General features: G+C 42.9%; 1 protein-coding gene across 1 annotated transcript; it reads left to right on the top strand.

Moving 5' to 3' along the window:
- Positions 1-6,626: 6,626 nt before the first annotated feature.
- fbln2 (fibulin 2) lies at positions 6,627-14,418 on the top strand (the record flags this gene model as incomplete). Its single annotated transcript, XM_083668490.1, has 8 exons — positions 6,627-6,750; positions 7,193-7,336; positions 7,628-7,756; positions 8,279-8,404; positions 9,058-9,174; positions 9,909-10,037; positions 11,439-11,562; positions 12,571-14,418. 8 exons carry the CDS (start codon positions 6,627-6,629, stop codon positions 12,929-12,931), a joined length of 1,254 nt encoding a protein of 417 aa, XP_083524616.1. The 3' UTR covers positions 12,932-14,418.
- Positions 14,419-24,095: the final 9,677 nt, after the last annotated feature.

Genomic DNA, 24,095 nt, shown 5'->3' with positions numbered 1-24,095 from the left:
TCAAAAGCTAACAAAACAGCTCCTGCCACACACAGACACACACGCACACACACACACGCACACACACACACACACACACACACACACACACACGCACACACACACACGCACACACACACACGCACACACACACACACAATCACACACAATCACACACGCTCAACCTAAAAAATAACAACAAAACAAACCTGCAACGGAACAGTTTGTCCAGGGATACATTTTTTTAATTGGATGAAGTCACTCATGAAGAAGTAAAATGCAGGTCTTGTGACACTTAACAATGCATACCCTGATTAGGCTGCAATTTCCTAGTGGAGGAACCCAGTGCCTGGAGCATAACTGAACCATAGCCAATTACTCTATAGCAGCCATATCTGCAATAACAAACACAAGCCCTACCTCTATGGGCTCAGCTCTCTCACATTCTCGCGTTACACATACCCCTCTGATCTTATGTCTGTTATTTAGTTAAGCTTCGCTTCACATGGAAATGGAGTTGCTACCCCCCTGCTGCCAAATACCATGTTTGCCAGAAAGGTGTGCATACATTTGGTACAGTGAGGAGATCTATGAATTAGTGAGACTAAGTATTGGCAGTGTTTTTCCCTTTTTAAAATATTGTGATTTATAGCACAGGAAGTTCACACACACAATTACACCTGTTCATCAATTCCTCTTTGTACAAATCTAGCTCTAGCCACAATCATTCACTTCATAGTATGCATTTACACTGCATACTAGTATACTAGTATGCCTTTAAGGATGAGCGAAACCTCTCCAGAAATGCGAACATCATGGCACTGTACATCCTCAGTTGAGGGCCAGTGATGACATCCCATCGCCCTGGGGGATGTTGCTGCTGCTGGTATGTTGAATTACAGCCTAGGGGTGTACAGTATTGTAAATTATTCATATGACAGTGCTGTGAGTGAATGTATTGTTGGCGTATGCCTGTGAGGTTAAAAGAAAAAGCTGTGTTTATCATTGTTGGGTATAAATGTGCAGAAAGCTTTAGTGCTGTCATTATACCTCTCAATGCATCTGCTGAGTCAGTATTTTTCCCCCTGTCAGTTCATTCACTGGATTGGTTGAGGATTTTCTCTCATAAAGTGCTCCCATATGTGCAAGTGTGGGTGGGCAGCGTTTGATTTAGTCTGCCTTGAAACAAAGGAAACAGCCATAGTTGAGTTAGCCTTGCAGAGGGAAGGGAATTGATTTCAATATTTTACAGAGTTGTAACAAATACTGTAGAGCAACTATAAACTAAACAAAAAGGCATTTGAGTGGAATTACGTTGAATCAATTCAATCAGTGAAAGTGTTTTACCAGAAATGTAGGGATAAAAACATCTTCCAGTAACTCCCAGACACTGTAGGAGTGTGATATAATCCCAAACAATGTGAATGTAACATCCTCAAAAGGGTATAGCAGACAAGCTCTCTGCATGTGCTTTGCCCTTTTTTTCGATGTCCCTGTATGTATGTTTAGGCATACAGATGAATCATAATTCAGTAAATGTTTTCAGAGATGTAAGTATGAAGTGTACTTTGAATTGAGATAAAACTGATGTGGGTTGTTGGCCTGTGGGTTGTTGTGATATGTGTCCATGTTGTCTCTCTGTACTCTATCTTATACTCTCCCCATGGCTCACGTCTGTGTAGATGTGAATGAGTGCAGGACTGGGACACACAATTGTTCCCGCGGAGACTTTTGTGTGAACAAGGAGGGATCCTTCCAGTGTGTCCGCCTGAATGAGATTTGCGACGAGGGGTTTATACACAACATGAATAGAGATTGTGTGGGTAAGACGGTTACACAGCACTGTGGCATTATTTCTGCTCATCACCCAAGATTTGAGTGGGTATTCAGTGGTTTGCCAGGCCTCTCGCACACACACACACACACACACACACACACACACACACACACACACACACACACACACACACACACAACCTCTTGTGAATCCCTTGAGCCGTTGCCCTCCAATTGGGTTTTCAAAAGCTAACCGCCCTCAATCCCTGGCACACACACACACACACACACACACACACACACACACACACACAACAGTAATCCAGACGTCATGCTGATCTCATGCGTGCAGTTGCCATCTTTGCCCTATTATCAGATTCACTCAGGGGACAAAACAAAGCATGGTGGGTTGGCGTGGATTTGTTTTGCATTACTCAAAACATGACCGAAAGATAAGGCATTTGCAGCTAATTGAAAGGACACAGATGCTACACATTATTTAATGGGAGGAATCTTGGATGGTTCCTTGTTCTAGAGAGCAGTCTCTTCGCATTCCCTAAACTGTCATTATGTGGTTGCATTTTAAACGTAATTTGAAAGATATTGACGAACATGTGATTCAGATAATTGGACTGTCATTTGTTGAACCCAGATACATTTTTGCCTGACCACAACAGTTTCTTAATAGTTGACCACCCTCTGAAAGCGGGGGCGTGTTTTTAGGGACACTGCTGTAGTAATCTACATGTAGAACTGTGAGTACTCTCTCTTTGCTCTTATTCTCCAGTATATTAAAGACAAAGGTAAAAGACATAAAGACATAATGCAGAGACTGGCAAACCAATGATATGTCGCTCACTTTTATATACGCTTGAGCACCCTCTGAGTGAGTCACGCCATTCAGAATGCAGCCCATGACATGGAGGATAGAGAAACAATGCTCACAGTCTATAATCCTCACCGCTTGCTCTTGAGTCACACCATGCCAGCCTGCCCCTGCCTAACCACCCGCCGACAACGCAGATAAACAAGCTGGCCAACAAACACTCACACTCGCATCATTCATCTCAGCCTGGCCTCCATTGCATGTCCAGTGACACAATGTGAAGAAAAACAAATGTTCTCTGCTGGTTTTAGTTAGAAAAGAATTAAGGTTGTACATTTGCTTCATGTATTATCTATTGTCCCCTGGGCTCCATTGTGTTGCCTCCGGGACATCTCTCTGTACACAGCTCTCTCTGCTCCCATGATGAAATGCTGCCAACTTGAGCTTCCTCCCTCCTTGCTAGGCTGAATTGTGTTTGTATTTTTCCAAAGTGAAGTCTCTATTTCCGTGCTGTGTTGGAGCACTTTGCTCCAAGCAACAATGTAATCTGGCGGCCCTGGGGAACGGGCTAAAGGTGGGGACCTCGAGGCGGGAGGCGTTTTTTTTTCCTCTTCAATGACTCACTGGAAATAATACAGGTCCCCAAAGCCCCGCAGCCAAGCGAGCGAGCGAGCCTGTCCTGGCAAGACAGTCTGACATTGAGAGTCTCCACGTCCATCAGAGTCATAGAGGAGAGCAGGGCTCTGAGGACAGGATGTGCCTTCAGCTAAATGTTCTGCTGGGCCACAGTGAAGAGAGCTTAGAGCAGTAACGTTTGTAGACGCAGTCCAAAAACAAATGTCTGCCTCAATGGCACTTGCGCTACACTGTCCCACAGTGTCTGCAGGTTGTTACATAATCTCATAAGGGGATTGGTAAGGCAGTTGTTGTATTATACAGTAGGATCTTTTTGATTGTACGGTAGCTTTAGTTGACTTCTTACATAATAGTGGTGAGGAGAATTACTTCTAAGAAAAAACTCAGAACCTGTGATAAGAGCACAATGACTGCACCTTCAAAACCTCATAGACCACTGCTCCCACTGGGATGAGGTTTAGCACACAGTTCACTTTAATTCCCTTATGTACAAGTTCCAACAAAGGACATGGACGAGAAAGATACGTTTAGAACACAAGAAAAGTTTCTCTGGTTTCTCCTTTTGTTTTTCACAAACGCCCCCATCATGCAGACTTTTGAGGGCCTTGTTGTAGGGATCCCAGTGGAATGCACCACATTTAGGGGTGATCTTCAAATCTGGATGTCTGCCACACACACACACACACACACACACACACACACACACACACACACACACACACACACACACACACACACACACACACACACAGACACACACACACACAAACAAACAAACACACACACACACAATCACTGGCACAGTCAAATCCCCTCGGCACATCCCAGGCAACCCAGCAATCCCTGCACTGCGATGATGACAAGATAAGGGAGGGCTGCAGCTCTCAAACAATGACCTGCTCCACAACTGTGATCCAGAATCAGAAGCAGGAGCCCTCTTATATCATAAATCAACAGTGTCTGTGTGCTGTTTACCACATTGTTGTGCTGTTTGACTGATAAGGGTTTTAGGCTTTTAAATACCAGTTTTTTTATATACTCAGATAGAGCAAACATTTCCAACAAACAAAAAAGTATTTCTCTTGGCAAGGATGTGACATTTTGAATTCTCTGCTTGACTCACAGAGCAGTCATTGTCCAGAGCTGAAATAATGGCCCACCGACGTTCCTCTAAACACTTTCCATGTTTTTGTCAGAATCATTTGTTTCAACCTTCAACCAGGATTATTGCTCCAAATAAATCTTTGATAATGAGTATCTTGGCCTGGGACTTCTATGACAGCCCATGAAGTAAACTGGCCTGCGATTTTAAACAAGCCAAAGCAAAACACGGCACCTCCCTGCTAGGCCAACACCTCTTATGGTAAGAATGACTCCCTTGTTAGGTTCACTGTGGGTTTATTTGCTTCTGAGTGGGAGAAGGCCAAATGGGCCTTATGTGTAGGGCCTGTCCATCACCTAACCCTGGTAGTCACCCCGGTTGCCCCAACACCCTCTCCACAGTCCCAGTGTGTGTCTGTCTCTTTCTCTCTCTCTCTCTCTCTCTCTTTCTCTCTCTCTCTCTCTCTCTCACACACACACACACACACACACACACACACACTCTCTCACACACACACACACACACACGCTCAGTCTTGTTCTCCTCCTGCAGATGTGAACGAGTGCATCACCAACACTCACAGCTGCCAGTCCAAAGAGCGCTGTGTGAACACGGTGGGCTCGTTTGTGTGTGAGAGGCAGGTCACATGTCCGGCAGGGTACCAGCTAAGGAACGGCATCTGTGAGGGTGAGTTCACTTGGTCACATCATCACCTAAGCTAAGCAGTACAGTTGTTTTCAGGATCATTGAAAAAAGTTCCTCATTTAAATGTCCTGAAAATACTATCTATTAATTTCCTTAATCTGATATCTAATGGTTATTCGTCTTCCATAATGTACTGTGAAGTTATTAGATATTTCAACACACGAACCCAAGTCCCTGTCTTCAGATTTGAATGATCACATCTCGAAGTTTGAAACAGCCTGTTTCCCTGCAATTACATTGAAAGTTGGTGGATCCAACAAAAATAACTCGCCTGCGACAGATTGTACTTCTCTGTAATGGACTCAGAAACAAAGCTGTCTAGCCCTGAGGGGGACCATGTCATCAACCTCCCTGTAGCACTGCATCTAAATGTGTCTCACACAACCCCAAACAACTCTGTCCTCAAATGGCTCTGGAGGAGTTGTTATCAGAGGCTGAGCTCCACTATGCACCACAATGATAAACAATATCATTAATAAGTGAACGTAGACAAGGCCATTAGAGTTGTGTCAGCATTACAGATTCTAGAGACATGTAACCAGACTCCCAGGCAAAACTCTCTAAGTCTCTCTCTCTCTCTCCACACTTTCTGATCCGCACCCTAATAGCTCTACTCTAGGAAGAGCTCTACTGAGTCAGCAAGTGTAAGCCTCGGTGGTTCTCAGGGCGTCCATAGGGAGCAGTGACTGGCGATCTCTCAGGGTTTCACCCATGCTAACTTTGAGATCTCACTAGTGGTGTGTTTGTGCATTAGCAGATGCCCAGCTTCACACTGTGACGAGGTAATCACCCTGAAATGCGACATTGCGCAGGCTGTAAAATAACCTCTCTCAGCTCTATGACTCGTGTCAGCACTTGGCACCAGGGAAGACTAATCAATGTAGCAGGATAATGAAGGTAATATTTAGCACACTGGCTAGCAGGGGAAAAAACTAATTATTTGCATGAAAGAAAGCAGAAATCACTGCTCTGATGCTGAAAATCTGCTTCTCTGATGATGATTGGGCAAGAAAAGCCCAAATTAAGACCTCACAGAATGTTCCCAGGAACTACTCCCAATGGGCCTAATAAAACACACACGTCTGTGTGTATGCACTGCTCCGTTGCAGAGAGAACACACACACACCATACAGTCAAACTTCATAAATCACTCAAGAAGCCTAATATGAATCAGTCAAGAGGTTGAAACTTTGTTAATTACAAAAGTTACAAAAGTGCATATTTTCATATTATATGTGAATATATATATATATATATATATATATATAACATCAGGGGAAATATCTATTCAAAACTGTCAATTTTTCAGTCATGTAAATATATATAAATATATATATATATTTACATGAGTGAATGTTTCAGGGGGATGCTGTCCTTGAACCACAGTGCCACCTACTGTCTAAATTGGTGAACTCAGAGCTGACAAGCCCAGATTCACCATTGCACATACTGTACATCTTTAAATTCTACATCTATAAAGTTGAGGTGAAATGAAGTACATATGTTACCCTGTAGCCTGTCTTTGGTAGTGCCACATATTTGTTCTATGTGCTCTCGGTATGACATGCCTCTCTCTTTCATCCTACAGACATTGATGAGTGTATGGTCCGTACCCATAACTGTGGGGTTGGCTTTGAGTGTGAGAACACAGTAGGTTCCTTCCTCTGTAACCCTAAACACAAGTGTCTCACAGGGTTCACACAGGACTCCCACGGCAACTGCATCGGTAAGAGCTATCCAGTGTCCCCCTCTTATGGGCATGGAGTTAACTACTGTATAGTCTGGTTCACCAATGGGTTCATCACACTAGCAGTCTGGCACAGGAGGCTAATGATCGTAGTTAAAATACCATGCATGCAAAGATACTGCTCTCTGCACAAGTCTCAATACAGGTTTCTGTTTGATTACCCCTGGGGCTGGAAAGACTGCATGTCATGACAGTGTACGAACAGCTCTCATGTAAATATTTGATTTCATAATTGTACTCAGGTATGAGGGGAAATTAGACATACTGTAATCACTGGTGGGATAGGCTTGTCAGGGAGGCTTAACCCTCCTCTTTCCCGCAACTATCACTCACTCTCCCACCCTTTTTCTGTGTATTTCTCCCCCTCCTTCCCTCTCTCTCTCTCTCTCTCCCTCCCCCTCTCTCTCACTCCCTCCTGTAGACATAAATGAATGCAGCAGCTTGACTGAGCGCTGCAGCGCAGGTTTTAACTGTATCAACACGGTGGGCTCCTACACCTGCCAAAGGAAGATCATCATGTGCAGCCAGGGGTACCACTCCAGTCCTGATGGAGCCAGGTGTATAGGTGAGACTGCATGGCCTTAACCCTACACCACAGAGACATCAAGAGATGCCACATGTAATGCTGTGTGTGTGTGTGTGTGTGTGTGTGTGTGTGTGTGTGTGTGTGTGTGTGTGTGTGTGGTTGTGTGTGTGTGTGTGTGTGTGTGTGTGTGGTTGTGTGGTTGTGTGCGTGTGTGCGTGCGTGCGTGCGTGTGTGTGTGTGAGTTTGTGAGTATGAGAGATAGAGAGGGTAGAGATGGACATTATCAGATTGGTCTGTTCCTGAGGAGCTTTATCTTTCTCTCTTGTCTAGATGTGGATGAATGCCAGACGGGTATCCACCGCTGTGGAGAAGGCCAGATCTGTCACAACCTCCCCGGCAGCTACCGCTGTGACTGTCAGACAGGCTACCAATATGATGCCACCCGCCAGGTGTGCACAGGTACGTATAGAACCGTCAGGCTATGGGAGGTGTATCAGCTAACCAATGGAGTCAGTGGATGGAGCAGCAGGGACACAGTTCGTGGTTTAGCCATACAATAGACAGACACCCAACGAGCACAGTTTGTGTCCTGTTGGCTCCATACATACAAATGGAGGTGACCCTCTCTACCTTCAATCATCATCTCTATATACAGTGGCTTCGGGAAGTATTCAGACCCCTTACGTTTTCCCATTTTAAATTTTAAACTGAATCTATAACACAACAAAATATGGAAAAAGTGACGGGGTCCAAATACTTTCCGAAGCCATATTCTGATGTATATATACTTTCTTGCTTTCTTTCTTTCTCTTAATGTGATTGTGACTCATTCAATTCCCCCTAGTGGTCCTAAAGACCATAGAAGAGCCCAGTGGTCCACTAGTCGTTGGTCATTGGTGAACTGACAGAGGTCTGTATTGCCCTTGAGTGTTGTTTGTCTGCGGGTCCTTAATGACTCCTGCTCCTCTCCTCTCCTGACAGATGTGAATGAGTGTTGGCGTTACCCCGGCAGACTGTGTGCCCAGACCTGTGATAACACCCCAGGCTCCTACCAGTGCTCCTGCACAGCTGGCTTCTCCCTGGCGTTCGATGGCAAAAACTGTGAAGGTATCCTCTCCTTTAGATAGAGATAACACTCTGGATGCACACCTCCCGCTAAAATAACTGTTTGTTGCTGTTTTATTAAACAACTGTGAGGAAAATATAAGCTTCTTGCAAAATGACAGCATTAAAAGCTTACTGTTATGCTTTCCCAGGGGCTTTACAGATGACGCTGATAGCAAACAGTTTAGGAGTACTTTTCAAGGAGTACTTGTATCTGCTATCTACAAGGACAGTTTTTTTCTGTGGGAATTTAATTTACTCTTAATCTCTGGGACCAGGGGACGCCTGGTGCATACGTAATGGGGGAGTGTAGTTCAGGTTGAGTCTATCATCAGCGCACTGAGGAGAAACCGGTCATGCTTCACAGAACAAAGCTGTCCAGGAGCATGATTCACAGTATTCCCGGCTTGTCAGCCCGCTTATTTAAGGAACTTAATCAAGCCCCTAACATCCCTGTTCACAACACAGAGGTGAATTCATCCATTTAGGAGAGTTTATTTCAAGGACTTGGTTGCAATGACCTGGTCGGAGGTGTTTTGAAGTGTAATAATAGGCATACTAATAATAGGCAGTCTTCTTCCATAGGTGCACATCTCATGAAGCACACGAGCTCACTCATCTTCTCTCTGTATCTCTCTTTCTGTGTCCTTGCTCAGATTTGAATGAATGCGACAAGAACCCCTGCAGCCAGGAATGTGCTAATATCTACGGCTCCTACCAGTGCTACTGCCGCCAAGGATTCTACTTGAAAGAGGATGGGCACAACTGTGAAGGTACCAGAGAAACATCTCATCATCTGGAATTTCAGGGGATATGGAGGATGTGTCCACAGATATCTCTGTGGAATGATGTCCCACTGGATGAAATAAGCTTTGATGTCCAGTAGAAGTACTATTGAGAGGAGCAGCATTAGCTATTCACTGTGTGTGGTCTAGTTGCCTACTACTAATATTCAAAATGTAATATTAAATATGTTTAACTAATGTTCCTACCCTCACGGGGCTGCAAATCAAAGGCATGTAGAGGAAGAGATTTAGTAACCATTGATCCGGGTAATGATACAATGTTTCCCTGAGTGCAGAAACCAGATCGATGGAAACATGACTTGTCATAAGGGATTGATTTTATGCTGTCCTTGGTGACAGAGCCTAAAGGTAGCTTCTGTCACTAATACCCAGCACACACACACACACACACACACACACACACACACACACACACACACACCAGATACACACAGCTCTTTTTGAGTCATATGCCCCAAATCTCCCCTCCTGCTGTCTTATACTGTAGCTGTATATCAATTCTCACGCACACACACACACACACGCACACACACACTTACATACACACACACACACACACACACACACACACATATACACTCAGGGCCCTTAAACTCCCTCTTTCTCTGAGTGATCAAAAGGAATGTCACATGTCATTGTTGATCATGATGGAGGTTCACAGTTTGACAGATAAAATGTCACGTTGGCTGTCTCGGTTGCAGATATCGACGAGTGTTCCCAGAGCATCGGGAACCTCTGTGCCTTCCAGTGTGTCAACGTCCCTGGCAGTTACCAGTGCGCCTGTCCTCCTCATGGATACACCATGTCCACCAACGGACGCACATGCAGAGGTGGGGGGCTGACATGACACAACTCATCTCACAGACTAGACACTGTAGGTGCAGTCAACCATGTGACAACATGCGCTGCACACTATGTCTCTGTAGTGAAGTGCACATCACTCTGATGTCTGGAATGAAAGTAAATAAGGTGCATTGATTGGGTTCATGTTTCTACTCAAAGTGAATACATGTCAAATTCGGAAAAGAGCTCCCGTCGTCCTAAGCCCAATACATAATATAGTGGTTTTGATGTTTAGAAGTTAAACATAAATAGCCACTTAAACATAAACATGACGATATGAAATCTGGCTATGTACATGAAATGGTGTACTGAAAGCAAGTTTAATCGCCCCTCTCTCTTTCCTCTCTGCCATAATAGATGACACAATAATTCTCCGGCCTGTGAGCTTCCTGAGAGAGAAAAGAGCTGCTAAAGGATATAGAGCAGGCCTGTCATAATCTGCAGAATGAATTAGAGGGAGGATAGAAGCTGGCCAGCTGTAACGAGTGCTGCATTTATAAGATGAGATGCATAACTAATGGGGGCTCGAGGGCGACTATTGACTCCTGGGCTGACAGAATGAAGCTGGCCGCTCGCCGGAGGTGTGGCGTCCCAGGAGCTGATAGCTCTGATAGCAGCCATCTCCCCAACAGCCAACTGCACAGCGGCAACTTAAAATGTGCATTGTGGTTCATCTAATCAGTGTCTAATCTAATTTAATGAGAGATCTCTATGATCTTCCCATAGATCGGCACTACAGAATTGGTCCACTAGTGACGATCTAAATGGTTTTACTGTAGAGCCTTATAGGTTGGCAGTTACAATAAGAAGATTTGGCAGGTTAAAATGGTAGGTTAAAATGTATGGTTAAATATGGTTGTTAATAACAATGAATTTAATTAACACTAAGTGCAAATACTTGTTAAGATTGTGTTGACTCAAGCAAGAATGGTCAAATCAAGTGAGGCTTTAATAACTTTGAAAACTAATGCATCTATTACAAGGCAAATATATCAAAGTTGTTCAAAAATGTCACATCCTACCATCATGGGAAATGAGAGAAAGAGCAGAGAGAGAAAGAGAGAAGGAGAACAAGCCACATGGCCTGCATACTCACAGACCCACAGCTGGAACCACAACAGAAAAGAAAAAGAGAAAGTTTTATACCCTCATTTTAACCATCAGTATTCAAATCAGAGTTGTTGTCAGGGTGAACCAATCAGACCTCATCTTATCAGTTACAGTCAAAAAACCCAAAGAGAGTCACTCAACTTCAAAGTGAGAGTTTACAATGGCCATTTGGCCCATCATCAAAAGATGGGGGGGCAGACTTGGTTTGTCAGCCTTCATTAAAATAGATGGTCATCACAGTGCAATACAGCATGCCATGACTTTCTCCTTTGTTGCAGATATTGATGAGTGTACTACTGGAGGCCACAACTGCTCCTCTGATCAAACCTGCTACAACATCCAAGGAGACTTTAAGTGCCTTTCGTTTGCCTGCCCACAGAACTACAGGAAAGTGTCAGATACGTAAGTAATGTTGAATGACTACATTAACCAGAAACACAAACTACCATGTGTTCCTCAAGCATATAATGGTTAGTTTCCAGCCGTGCTTGAGTTTCCTTCTACGTGACCGACGTAGAGTGAAGGTCTGATCAAAGCTCTAATTGCAGTCAAGGGTAGTGAAGTGGCCATGAGCCTTTATGCCCTCAATTCCAAGAAATGTGATCCAGCTTTTGGAACAGAGAGCAGGCTGGCCTGAGCAGAAACATCCCCCCTATGGAGCTGTCTTACCCTGAGACCTCCGAGGCCGGTGGCTGTACCCAGGGGCGTTACCAACGAGCCCGTCTGCACATGCTGAGTGGTGTAATATGAAATCCTGATGGTTTAATAAAAAATCCTATATACATCCATGACCTTGACCAGTAGCAGTGTGCTCAACATGGTCTTGTTAACACTGGGAATCTATGGCAGATATTGAGATTGGCCATTAGCAGAGCACGATTCCCATTGAGCGTGACATGAAGTGAGATTGCTTTGATCAGGCAGTGTGGTTCTCAGGGCCTGGTCTGTGGTTTCCCCCTGCTCCGCTCCGCTGGGTAGAGACAACACACACACACACACACACACACACACACACACACACACACACACACACACACACACACACGCACACCTCAGCATGACATTGCCTGGGTGTAACTGAGTTGAAATCCATCATGCATATGGAAACCTTAAGGTCTGGCAGGGATTGTAAAGATACTATGTTTTAGATACCGCTTTTCATGATACTTTCTGATTCGTGTCAGTGGATTTCACAACCTGAGATGTAATGTTTTCTATATAACAAGGATGTATTATTTGTGCAAATCAGAGCCAGTTTTACAGTGTGCTCTGCTTATGTCTGTCCATGATGTGAAGGATATATGAAGGTTATATGTGTCCAATTATTGTTCTGTTCTTTCTCTTTCTCTCTCTCTCTCTCTCTCTCTCTCTCTCTCTGTGACAACCCTGTTGTTATGGTGTTGCCCACAGGCGCTGTGAGCGGAACAGCTGTCCCACCAACTCTTTGGACTGTCAGAACTCTCCCCTGAGGATCACCTACTACCAGCTCAGTTTCCAGACTAACATCGTCATCCCAGCTCAGATCTTCCGCATCGGCCCCTCCCCCGCCTACTCCAGGGACAACATCGTCATCAGCATCACCCGGGGCAACGAGGAGGGCTATTTCAGCACACGGAAGCTCAACAGCTTCACGGGCGCGGTCTACCTGCAAAGACAGGTGCGTGACCCCAAGGACTTCCTGGTCGACGTGGAGATGAAGCTGCTCCGTCAGGGGAGCTTCACAACGTTTGTGGCCCGGATCTACGTCTTCATCACGGCCAACTCAATTTAAACCCCTGTTCTCTTGGGATGGACTTTCACTTCATATGGTGCTAAACTCTTCAGTTTATACAAGTTAGACTGCAGTCATTGCTGCTTAGACCTCTTCAGCTACTGCCACCCAAAACTCATATCTAAGTATCTTGATTGTAAAATGTTGCCAAACACCTTCATGTTAATCTTCCTATGTAGACAAGCTGATTGTCCAGTATTTTGTATTGTTATGTAAAGGCAGGATTTTTGTACCAAACCTATTTTCACATGAGACATTGTGTATACCAAATTGTGTATTTATCTTGAAACATTTTGATATAATCTGCTTTTTATGTACTTCACATGTATCATTGTTTTTCTGTGTCTCCCAGAATGGGTTTTACTCTGGCAAGGTGGTACACAGGTCATTGCACAAGTCTGGGTTGGTCAGCTCTACACTCTTAAGCCTCCTGCTCTTTTACTTTTCTTTGAAATATTGTATTCTCACACATTTTAAAGGCTTAATTACATTGGGTTGTTGAAATCCAGTGCAAAATGTACCCTCACATGACCCATGGGAGATAAATTCCAGCACTGAGGACATTCATGTTCTGTTTTGTTTTTATCTTTTTCAATGTCTTTTTTCCTTGTTACTGGACACATTTTAATGTATTACTGTGTTATCATTATCTCAGGGCAAAAGCAACCAACTTGTATAATCATGACAAACAGACTAACGATACAGAGATGGCTCAGATTCTCTGGTCATGACACATCTCTGCACATGCTGTTCACCATCACATCACATACTGTTTATCAGCTGTATATTAGCAACTGTTCCATGTGTTGCATACAGTGCAAGCAATTAATGTTATTTGTTTCTGTCTACGAATCACTCATAATACAATGAACACAATGTTTCCATCAACTCAATAAAAGTACACAGATGGATTTTAACTTGGGAGTTTTCAGGCATGAATATTCATCATTATTCTTTTAAAGGGACAATCTGGGATTAGATTCAAACCTTGGTTAAACTATGATTTTTATCTCATGGATGGGTTAGGGACTGATCCTACTGCATCCATTCAGTAGCTCCGTCTATGAAACTGAGAGTGGTTACGTTTCTCCAGCCCCTTCCCTCCCCTGTTTACCAAAAACACGGGGAGACCACTTTGTTGTTGTTTGAATCCCATATTGCCCCTTTAATCATATGTCACTATTTTTATGAAGTGCAGAACATCATTGTGTGCTCATCCTAGGTCTTCTTGCTGTGTATTACTTTGTTAATATCTTAGAACAGCTACAGTATACTATTTTATACACCGATATGTTAACTTCAGAGATCTGGGCTAATAGCAGGCCAACATCTCCACCTATTGGTTCAAAAGATTTGTGCATATTACAACCATAATTGATGCATATTGTTACCTGCCTAAATTCACATTTTTCAGCCAGTATCTGAAAATGTAAATTCTACATAAATGTGCACTAGCTGTGTTCATTAGAGTTGATGAATAAACTTCATTAGACTTGAATGAAACAAACTGTATGTTTCTTCTACTATAGCACATGCTTGTTGTTGTTATAGACTTAAAGCTAACAGGTAAATCATTGGAACCTGTATAGGCCTACTGTATGCTCCTGTATACTGACAATTTCTAATAATAATCTTTTAGATATGCTTTTTGGAAATTACGTGGCTTACACTAGAACTGACCTGTCCCTATCACAGTGCCTTTCATCACGCCTCTCATTGCCCCATATATTATCTCCAGTCAGTGTGTGTTACACCCTGCAGTTCTGATACCCTCCCTACCGGAAAGGGTGTGCATTGTTCAGCCACTACTATATTAACGCATGGTGCACATCCCAACAGATAACCTTTAACCAGTGAAGCAGGGTGGATAGCTCTGTGATAACTCGCAGTATATTTATTAATCCCAGTTGTAACTATTTTGAGAAGTTGGATCTTCTCAATGTTTGATCATTTGGGGTGACATTTAACTTGTTTTCCACATTCTAAGTGTTTTTAACTGATAAAAGTACCAGGGAGGGGGTGTAGTTGAGGAGAGATAACTCCCCTGAAGTTCTTGACAATAATAGACAATGGAGATACTTGTACTTAACACATGAAGCTCGAGTCCAGAGTTCTCTCCTCTATGTGGAGGCGTGGTACCGTGGTGAGGCACTGTTCAGCCGTGCTTGGTTCCACTGGACACTGTGACGTGGGGGCGGCCTCTTTCCTCTCTGCTGACAGAGCTGAAACCCAAACACTTCCGGCCATTGAGGTGGCATCCCACACACATGTAGGAGTGTGCTCCCTGTGACAGATTGTCTTCTTCCCCTCAAGGGCTTATCAGCTCGGCTAAATATATGAGATTGTGTTCCAGAGGGTTAACTGCACTGCCTAACAAAGAAGGACCAATGTGAGACACATAGACCATTCCTATGATCGAGATGCTCTCGGGAAGTTATGAAACGGAAGATAATGGGACAGGGGGGAATGGGGTTATTAAATTGTCTTTGGTGGCAGGGGTGTAGATTTATGCCTGTCTTTGTATTGTAGACACACTGTTGCTCAACAGAGGTCTTTTCTACAAGCAATTGTTTTCAAGGGTAAAATGATTTCATTGCAATAGTTCTAGATGTTTTATTCAAGGGAATAGGGATTTTTTCCTCTTATCTGTTTCTTTTGAAATCTTTCCAATCTTTGCTTTGTGGTTATTTCTTTCCACTGTGGCTAGGATCAACCTTTTCGTCATCCATTATCAGTCTATGAAACGGGCTAGGCATCTTAGTTTAGCTGTGGGTTATTAAAGTAAGAAATGTAGTAATTAACCCACATTTGAAGTCTCAGACATCTTCAGTCCTGTGTGCACATCAGCAGCTCATGCCATATACACCTTCATGCTGAGCATTCTGCCTCTCTTTGATCCTAAATGGAAATGGGAAGATAAAAGGGTCCTCATTACCTGTGGATGGTGAACTGGGTCAAGCCAAAAAGGCTTTCATCATTGAACAAGTGCTCCTCACTTTGCCTCAGATTGATCAAGCAGGTTTCACTTCAAATACCCTCAAACTGGATGGCAGTTTTAACTGAACTCCTCCATGTTCTTCAGCATGACGATATTAAAGAAACATGCGGAAACATTGACTGGATTATACAGATTTGCTTAATGTACTGTAAGCTGTCATCCGTCCTCCTCAGTCTTTTCATTGTTGAATAGACATTAAATCAATGTTTACATAGTGTTTTGATAAGAATCCATTTGGTTTGCTGAACTTACAGTACCCTCCCTCTCCCTGTGTAAAGCCCCTAATACCAGTGAATATGTACAATATATCTTATCTATATCTATCTTAGTGCAAAAAGTAATTAGCTCATAGAGACTGATTTATCACTAGCTGTTGTTGTCTTATCCTCAGAGTCTTATTTAAAGCAGCAGACTGGTGCGTGACCCTGTTTCTGGAGCCGATCCACTGGTGTGTAGATGTCTATCTGCTGATTCTCTTTGATAGCTCAGGTGGTCACCACCTGAGGGTGGTAGAGCTTGTATGCGAGCTCCAAGCTCCCAGCAGGTCAGGGCTCGCTCACACACACTCCTGGGTTTTAAACAGAGGTGAGATGGATGTGGATCAGGAACCAGGCCAGGGTTGAACCAACCATCAAAACACTCATGTCATCACCTTTCAATTAGCCCAAATCCTGTATGTTGTATGTTGTCTGTCCAACAAAGTGTAGTGTAGTACACACTGACCTTTGAGATAGGGTATGGTTCCTGGCTGTCCACTCTTCAAAAATGTTGTTCAACCATGAGGCTTTGAAGTGGATACCTATGCTAGTGTAAGGGAGCATTGTCTATTTGCCTCACATCTTTTTACCAAATGTTCCTGATTTGATGAGAGATCTACAGGTAAACAGCAGAGGGCAGTAGATTGTTCCAATCGAATGGCTACAGTACCCCGATGAAAGAATGTTGACTTGCACAATACACTTGCGTAACCCGTCTGAACGTCAGTACATCAAATACACGCTCACATTTTCCATTCCAGGACATGCTGGACGGCGAACAAAAACACATCCCCACGCTTCTGAAAAATCAGTTATCACTTCCTCACCAACAAGTTGCCTTACTAAAGGCCCCAAGAGTGTTTTAGAAAGAGACGTTCACTCTATTGGTTTGACAATTATGAACTTTATCAACAGAATTTCAGAGGAGAAAGTTAGAATTATAATATTCAACTGCATCAGGAAATAGCAGCTTCACTAGTGTAATGTACGGTATGTTATTTCCTAGGATATACTGAGTTAACTCTCAGGATGGTGGCATCACTAGCCACTAGTCTTGGTCCCAGCTCAGCCATACAGTAGGGACTGTAATGACATGGTTATACCTGTTCATAGTGATTACATACACACTATTCATCCTTTCATTTGTCTAATCACAGAGATCATATAGTACTCTTTTATCATACACAGTGAGAAGCCTGTAGACCTCACATTAACACTGAAGAATAAAAGACTCTTTAGTTATTAAGATGCTCATTTGTTTGTGTAGAACAGTACACTGTGTACTTTGCAATCATCCATACACGTATGATAAGCCATACTTATCTCTAACAGTACCCGAGTGTGTTGTGTAGAGGAATGTTTATTCAAGTGGAACGTATTGTCTCATTTTTTATGAATCCGTCTTTGTCATAGCTGCAATTATGCAGATTCTGTTGGAAGTGATCAGGTATTTTTCTTGGAAGGGAGGTTAATGGAAAAATTCCCTTCATTTTCTATTACATTTACGCCATTTTTAATTATACAGTTGACATGGAAAGGTACACAGATTGGAAAATGTAATTAGACAAAAAATAACATTACACAGATAAGATTTGCACATGTCTGTGGAGCATCCTCCTGTGGAAAACGTAACGCTCTGAACCAACCACAAATTAGGCTGATAGCTATCCATGAAAACAACAGTAGCACAGAAAACATGAGTGCTTACTGAGGGATTGCTTACTTTAACAGCAGTGTGTGTTTGAGTTGGTTAGAGAGTGGGCTGATGGTCTGGAGTCAGGAAAATGGTGGTGCTCCAGAGTTGTATTGGACTGAGATGAATTTCCCCCTAAGGAAAATAGAGTAGCGCTGATGGGCTCCCTCTCTCCCTACTCATCTACATCCCCTTCCCCTCCTGGCCTCGCACTGTAGCAGGTAGGGGAGTGGTATACCTCCCCTGGAGGACCTCCTGGAGGGGAGTGGGTCTGTTCAACCTGGGTGGGTTATGGCTCAACAGACTCACATTCTCAATCAAACTCTACTGGAGGAAAGGGCTATGGGACTCAACTTAAGTCAAGTGAAAATGTGACGTCGGTTTGACACATGTTCTGTGGATGAGAGATGGGTTGGCTTTGAAATTGTAGCCCATTTCCAAAGCCTGGCAGTATGGCCTCTCCCCAGACTGCTATCCCAGCTTCCGGCCTGTAGTTATACTGTAGCCCACATGTGTAGATATCAAACCCACTGAGGTCAGGACAGAGGTGGACATCAGAGGCAAGGCTTCACTGCTGCCCAATGTACCTTAACATTCTACTGGTGCACTGGACGTTAATTAAGGGTGGAACATTCTGCTTCTCCATGTGCCTCTGCTCTTCATGGTCGGTCTAAGATCAAAAGTTGTTCCGATGGGTTTTCTCCTTTTCATCTCTTGGTGCTGTATGTCTTCCTTGGCAACTGGATAATTGAGACTCTTTAACTTCAGATAAATGATTCCTAAGTGTGATTATGAGAATAGACTCATCTCACATCTGACTGTAATGTATTAATGAATATGACACAATACTGTATGTGGATAATGAACAAACATAATGTACAGTCTAAAGTATGGATATTGCAGCCTTTAAGCCACCTGGCCATTTCCATTTGTCATGCAGCCATAGCTTGTTCAGGAGGATGGGGATGGGTGCATTCCTTTGACTTGAATAATAGCTGTTATGTTTTTTTTTAGGTTTGACATGTCATCTTCTTGTCCTCATTCTATACACTCTCAAATAGCCTTGTATTCCCCTTGGCTAAGTGAGAAAAATGATTACTTTCCCCCAACTTTGAAATGAGTGCATTTTTTTGCAGGGTTCACTGGAACGAGGCAGCCTGATAAGAGCTTACAGGTATGAGAAACCATAAAACAAATGTGTTTCTTCACTAATGTCAAAATAAATGTGTGATGAAGATGAAGAGCTTCCAGCATCCATTTCATTTTTAGTTTGAGTGCAGTAGTAAGGAGCTATACTAACATAGGGGCCATTAAGGTAGAGTAGACACACTATGGAAAGTAAAGGGCGGGTCATTTGTTTTCATAAGTTTTATTGCACATGAACACATACATCAGCAAGCAAGAGGTCAACATAGGATCATGCGAATCCATGCATAAAAGACATGCACGTAATGACTTTTAACCTTACAATGAAAGTGATATCATTCAAAGTGGGAGTATATTCTATCTATGTAGCAGCATGATACATTTTAGTGAAACAAGTCAGCTTTTGTATTGTCAAAGTATTGTGCGTGTTATAACATACTGTATACTGTACAACCATATCCATCTAAGTAACATTCACTGCATCAAACAGGGACTCCAACTTACGCTACAGCAGTCATTTGGATACTCTCGAAGGAAAAAGATGAATCCCCCTCTTTCATCTGAGGTAATGAAGTTGAGAGGCGGAAGACCAAGCCTCTGGCTTGTGATGTGTGATGGTGTACTTCAGAGATGCCCGGTGTTTTTGAAGTTTTCCATCAGTGTGTTGGTGAGGACAGAGAGGATCATCCCAGAGTTAGATAGGGTGCTGGAGGTCAGGTGGACGCTTGGTCAGTCTGACAGTTCAGGCCTTTGTACTCAACAAGTGATGCTCACACAGGTACACCGCACATCGCTTTGATCCTCGGGTCGAGTCTATTACCAACAGGTCACTACAGAGCCCTGGTGGTGCACAGTTCAAAAGCAAAGGGGCTGGGCTAGAAAGGGATTTTTAAGCTGGAACTTCATAGAGCAAAGAATCTTACAAAGATGTGCCCATTGCAACCCCATTATTGTATCTACAATATTTGCCAGCTGCAAAAGGACCATGGAGACTGGTATCTATAGCATGCCACTCTGCACTGACCCACAGGGAGATGGTCACATTATTGAAACTGTACAGTAAGCAGCAAGAAACTACAGGTAGCTTTTAATTATTTCCGCATACCACGGTGACCGCAGTCTAACTATTACTCTCTCTGCTTCTGCCCCTGGGGCACAGTGATAATACCCTGTGTACTCCTTCCAAAGATCTCACTGTCTATGTGTTTATGTTTACGCCTACAGCAGGATCTTTTGTCGAGGATGTCTTTGTCAATTTCATACGTTTTCAAGGTGTATACTTTATATTCTGAAAACATTTTATTGCTAATATATATAACTATTTGTATGAATTTAATGTTTCTTGTATGCCCTCTGCGCATTTCCAACTATTACTTTTCAAGTGGAAACCTGATTTATGATGACAAACAGCTCAGGGATGAGTACGCAAACAGCATGCTTGTTTATTTATCCTCCGACCTAATGCAAATGGTTTGTGCCATAAAGTGTCAGTTTGATTGATGCCTGGGTGGATCCCAATCTCAGGTGTAGTCATCTGTAAGATAAGGCATGTTTTACTTTGCTGTGTTGATGAGCTAAAACTGCTTTGACAGAACATGAAACCCTGCTACTTCAAATTTGCATGCAGTGTTTCCCACTGACTCATTTGGCTTTATTTTATGTTTTTCTTTCTTTCTTTCATTCTTTTTCTTTCACACAAATTAAGGCTTGACTTGTTTAACTCCCCACAGCACCAACTATCACAGCACATTTGCCTCTAATCTACTGTATGTTATCCAAAGTTTTTGTGTCGTGACCCAGTTTTTCCACCCCTCATGATGAGTGGGCTTTAATTTTCCTACTACAGTAAAACTAATAGAGTATTTTATCATTGTAGTTCTCACTCAGTGGGTCAGCACTGATCAATACCTACAATATCTGTTCATTGGCAATAGGTATGTATGGCCCACTAACACCTATCAGGGTACTAATTGTAATATTTTACCATTGGATGACTGAAATCATGACATCATAATTAAACTTCTCCTCAAGAGTGAATGGATTGAGTTTAACAGTAGGGGGAGCTCTACTGATGCTAACCACTATACACAGTACTGCGTAGTATAACAGTCTGATGTTACTTAATTGTCACTTTTGAAGTAAGATCAGAAAAACAGTGGAATGCATCAAATTGAAAACATGTATCATTTGACTCGCATGACTTCGTTAAAAAGAATGTACACCTTTTTTTTTTTTTAAAGAAAAAGCATTACATAAATACTTAAGGCCCCTCTTTTCCCCTGCAAGACCACCTGGTCAGTTTACCACACATCAAACAAGGGAGTGACAGTTCATTGTAATGGTACATTGTCAAAGTACACTGAGAATGTAAAGCTTATAAACATCCATCTCTGGTGCCATATAGACCTCCAGGGGACTTTCAGTGTGACATCTGAGACACTTACAGGAGACACAGTATAAGTACATGGTAAGCTTATCACCTGTGACAACAGAATCCAGTCTGAAAACAATTTGTTCTCCATACTATAATTTAGATATTGTGACCAATGGCCCATTTATATTGTTCTGCACTGGCACTGGCAACTCAAAGAGATTGGGTGTTCTGGAAGTATTAGGAAAAGCAGGGAAGCAGTAGGTTGTCCCAGGAGTGATGTGGTTTGTTATTTTCCATGAATTACGTTGTTCCCAGGACCTCTGGCGGTGGTGTTCCAAAGCAGCGCATGGAAAATCCACCACCTGTTAGGAACCGCAGTGCATGTGAGCACAGGACACTGTCCAGGCTATCCTGGGACTATTTTTGCTCCCCAATAGAAAATTGATGGGAGGAACATCTTATCTGTTCTATTTGTGGCCCAAATACTGTCGTTCATACATTTAAAGCATGGTAATACAGTAACCATCCAAGATCAGTGAAACCATGGTACTGAGAATAATGTGATTGCTGGTAGATATCCCAATTCATATGATACTGTATATGGCATTGCATCTTGTTAAAATCAGGTCTATATTACACATAGAACCTATTGAACAGAGTTATTGGGTGAGCATTGCTATTACAGTTGAGTTAACTCTATATTATTGTCCTTCTTCCTGACTTGTCTCACATCAAGAATCCTATGGAATGCAGCTCCATAGTGCTGCTATCCTCACATTAAATCCCCCCTCGCTTTTGTTGTGCACTCACTCAGATCCCATTGGGCTGAGCCTGCCCTCTCTCTATCGGCCTCATCTGCCACAGGCCACTGAACCATGGGCCCTGCTCACAGGCTGATAAGAGCCTCTGTGTGTGTGTGTGTGTGTGTGTGTGTGTGTGTGTGTGTGTGTGTGTGTGTGTGTGTGTGTGTGTGTGTGTGTGTGTGTGTGTGTGTGTGTGTGTGTGTGTGTGTGTGTGTGTGTGTGTGTGTGCGTGTGTGTGTGTGTGTGTGTGTGTGTGTGTGTGTGTGTGTGTGTGTTTGTGTGTGCACACATCAGATTCTCATCTCTCCCAGTCAATGGCCCTGCTTACGACTAAACACGTTTGACAAGCACTCTCTGTTAGTCTCTTATCACCACTTATGGCCCATAGCTCTCAATATGCACCAGTGTTCATGTCTGAATAGGACAGTGACAATGTGGATTCACAGGACATGGATCTAAGGAAAGATTAAGAGGCCCTCTCACTCGCAATGGTATCATTTGCAATTGAAAACACAGTACTTTATGGCAGGCTGGTAGACAGTCACCGGACAGGCACCCAATGGTAATGATAGACAATAAGTCCAGTTTGTTTAATGACTGTTTGTGAGTGTTTGAACCCATTGTCCTTCAATACCCGACAGTTGAGGAACGACAACAGCCATCCTAATGTGGATGTTTGTGAAATACGGCACTATTATTTCACTGGTGGGTTCTGCAAAGTGAAGAGCGTGGTCAAGGCGCAACGTGAGCTAAACCTAGAGGTCCCATCATCAAATAAACAGCTATCGAGTTCCAAATGCTGTTGACAGACATGATATAAAATGCAACAACGCCACAGCTGTGTTCACAATACCCTTGTGAATGTAATTTTCACTTATGTGGGATGCTGAGCCTTCAGAATCAACAGAGCTGTTTGTTATTCCCGCAGTATTGATCCTGTGCTAGTAAACCTCTGCTAGTAAACCTAATGGTGTGTTTTGACATGAAGCGGTATGGACATTCCCAGTGTTCATGGTAGCATTGAGGCACAGCATACTGTAGATGCTGTAGATCTGTATCTTCAGGTACAGGAAAGATGAAAGGTTGATTTATGTAAGTGTGTGTGCCTGCTTGTGCTTGTTCCTGTGAACATGCATGTGTGAGTATGAGTGTGACCCTCTCTCTCTCTCTCTCTCTCTCTCTCTTTCTCTCTCTCTACCAGTCTTTCCTTTCAAAATCCAATTCTCTCATACATTTTAATTCTAAGACATAAATCCTGAATCTGCCAATATGTATGCCCTGGGTGCTAGTCATTATTTACTTGGGAAATTGCAATCAGTGAAGTCATGCTCAGGTGTTCTCTCTCCCAATGTCGTATTACAGCTATTTGTGAAAACCCCAGGCGCATTTGAAAAACCTCTTGATCTTTAAATACTTCAATTAGTGTGCCTTCATTCTGAGATATTATGATGGGGAGCTCATCACCATCAGTGCAGGGAATTCCCGTTTGGAAAACCTCAATCAGACAATCATTCAGTTTTGCACTTTTGTTTCTGTCTGATCAAGCATACTTTCAGGTGTTAGGGACTATTTAGCAGAAGTATTTAGCTCAAGGCTTGCTGCCCGCAAAGCAGATATTAAAAGTTGATTGTAGAAGAGGGAGCTCAGTAAACACCCACAGTCAAGACCTTCATGAGTGATGGGCTGACAGTGCATCGCCTCAGGAATCACCTCTGTCAGACAGTCATAGAAAAAAACAGCCACAATTCAATGAAACTCTAAAACCCTTTATCTACAGAAAATTAACATCGCTTTGAATGCAAATAAACAAAATGACATCATTCATGATTAGATGATTTTCATTTGGTCTGATGATTTCTCTGTTTCTGGAAACCTTACCAATCAAACTATGTC

This window comes from Argentina silus (genome assembly GCF_951799395.1).
Source record: "Argentina silus genome assembly, chromosome: 4".
Taxonomy (NCBI): domain Eukaryota; kingdom Metazoa; phylum Chordata; class Actinopteri; order Argentiniformes; family Argentinidae; genus Argentina; species Argentina silus.
This window is presented reverse-complemented; position numbering and strand designations above follow the sequence as displayed.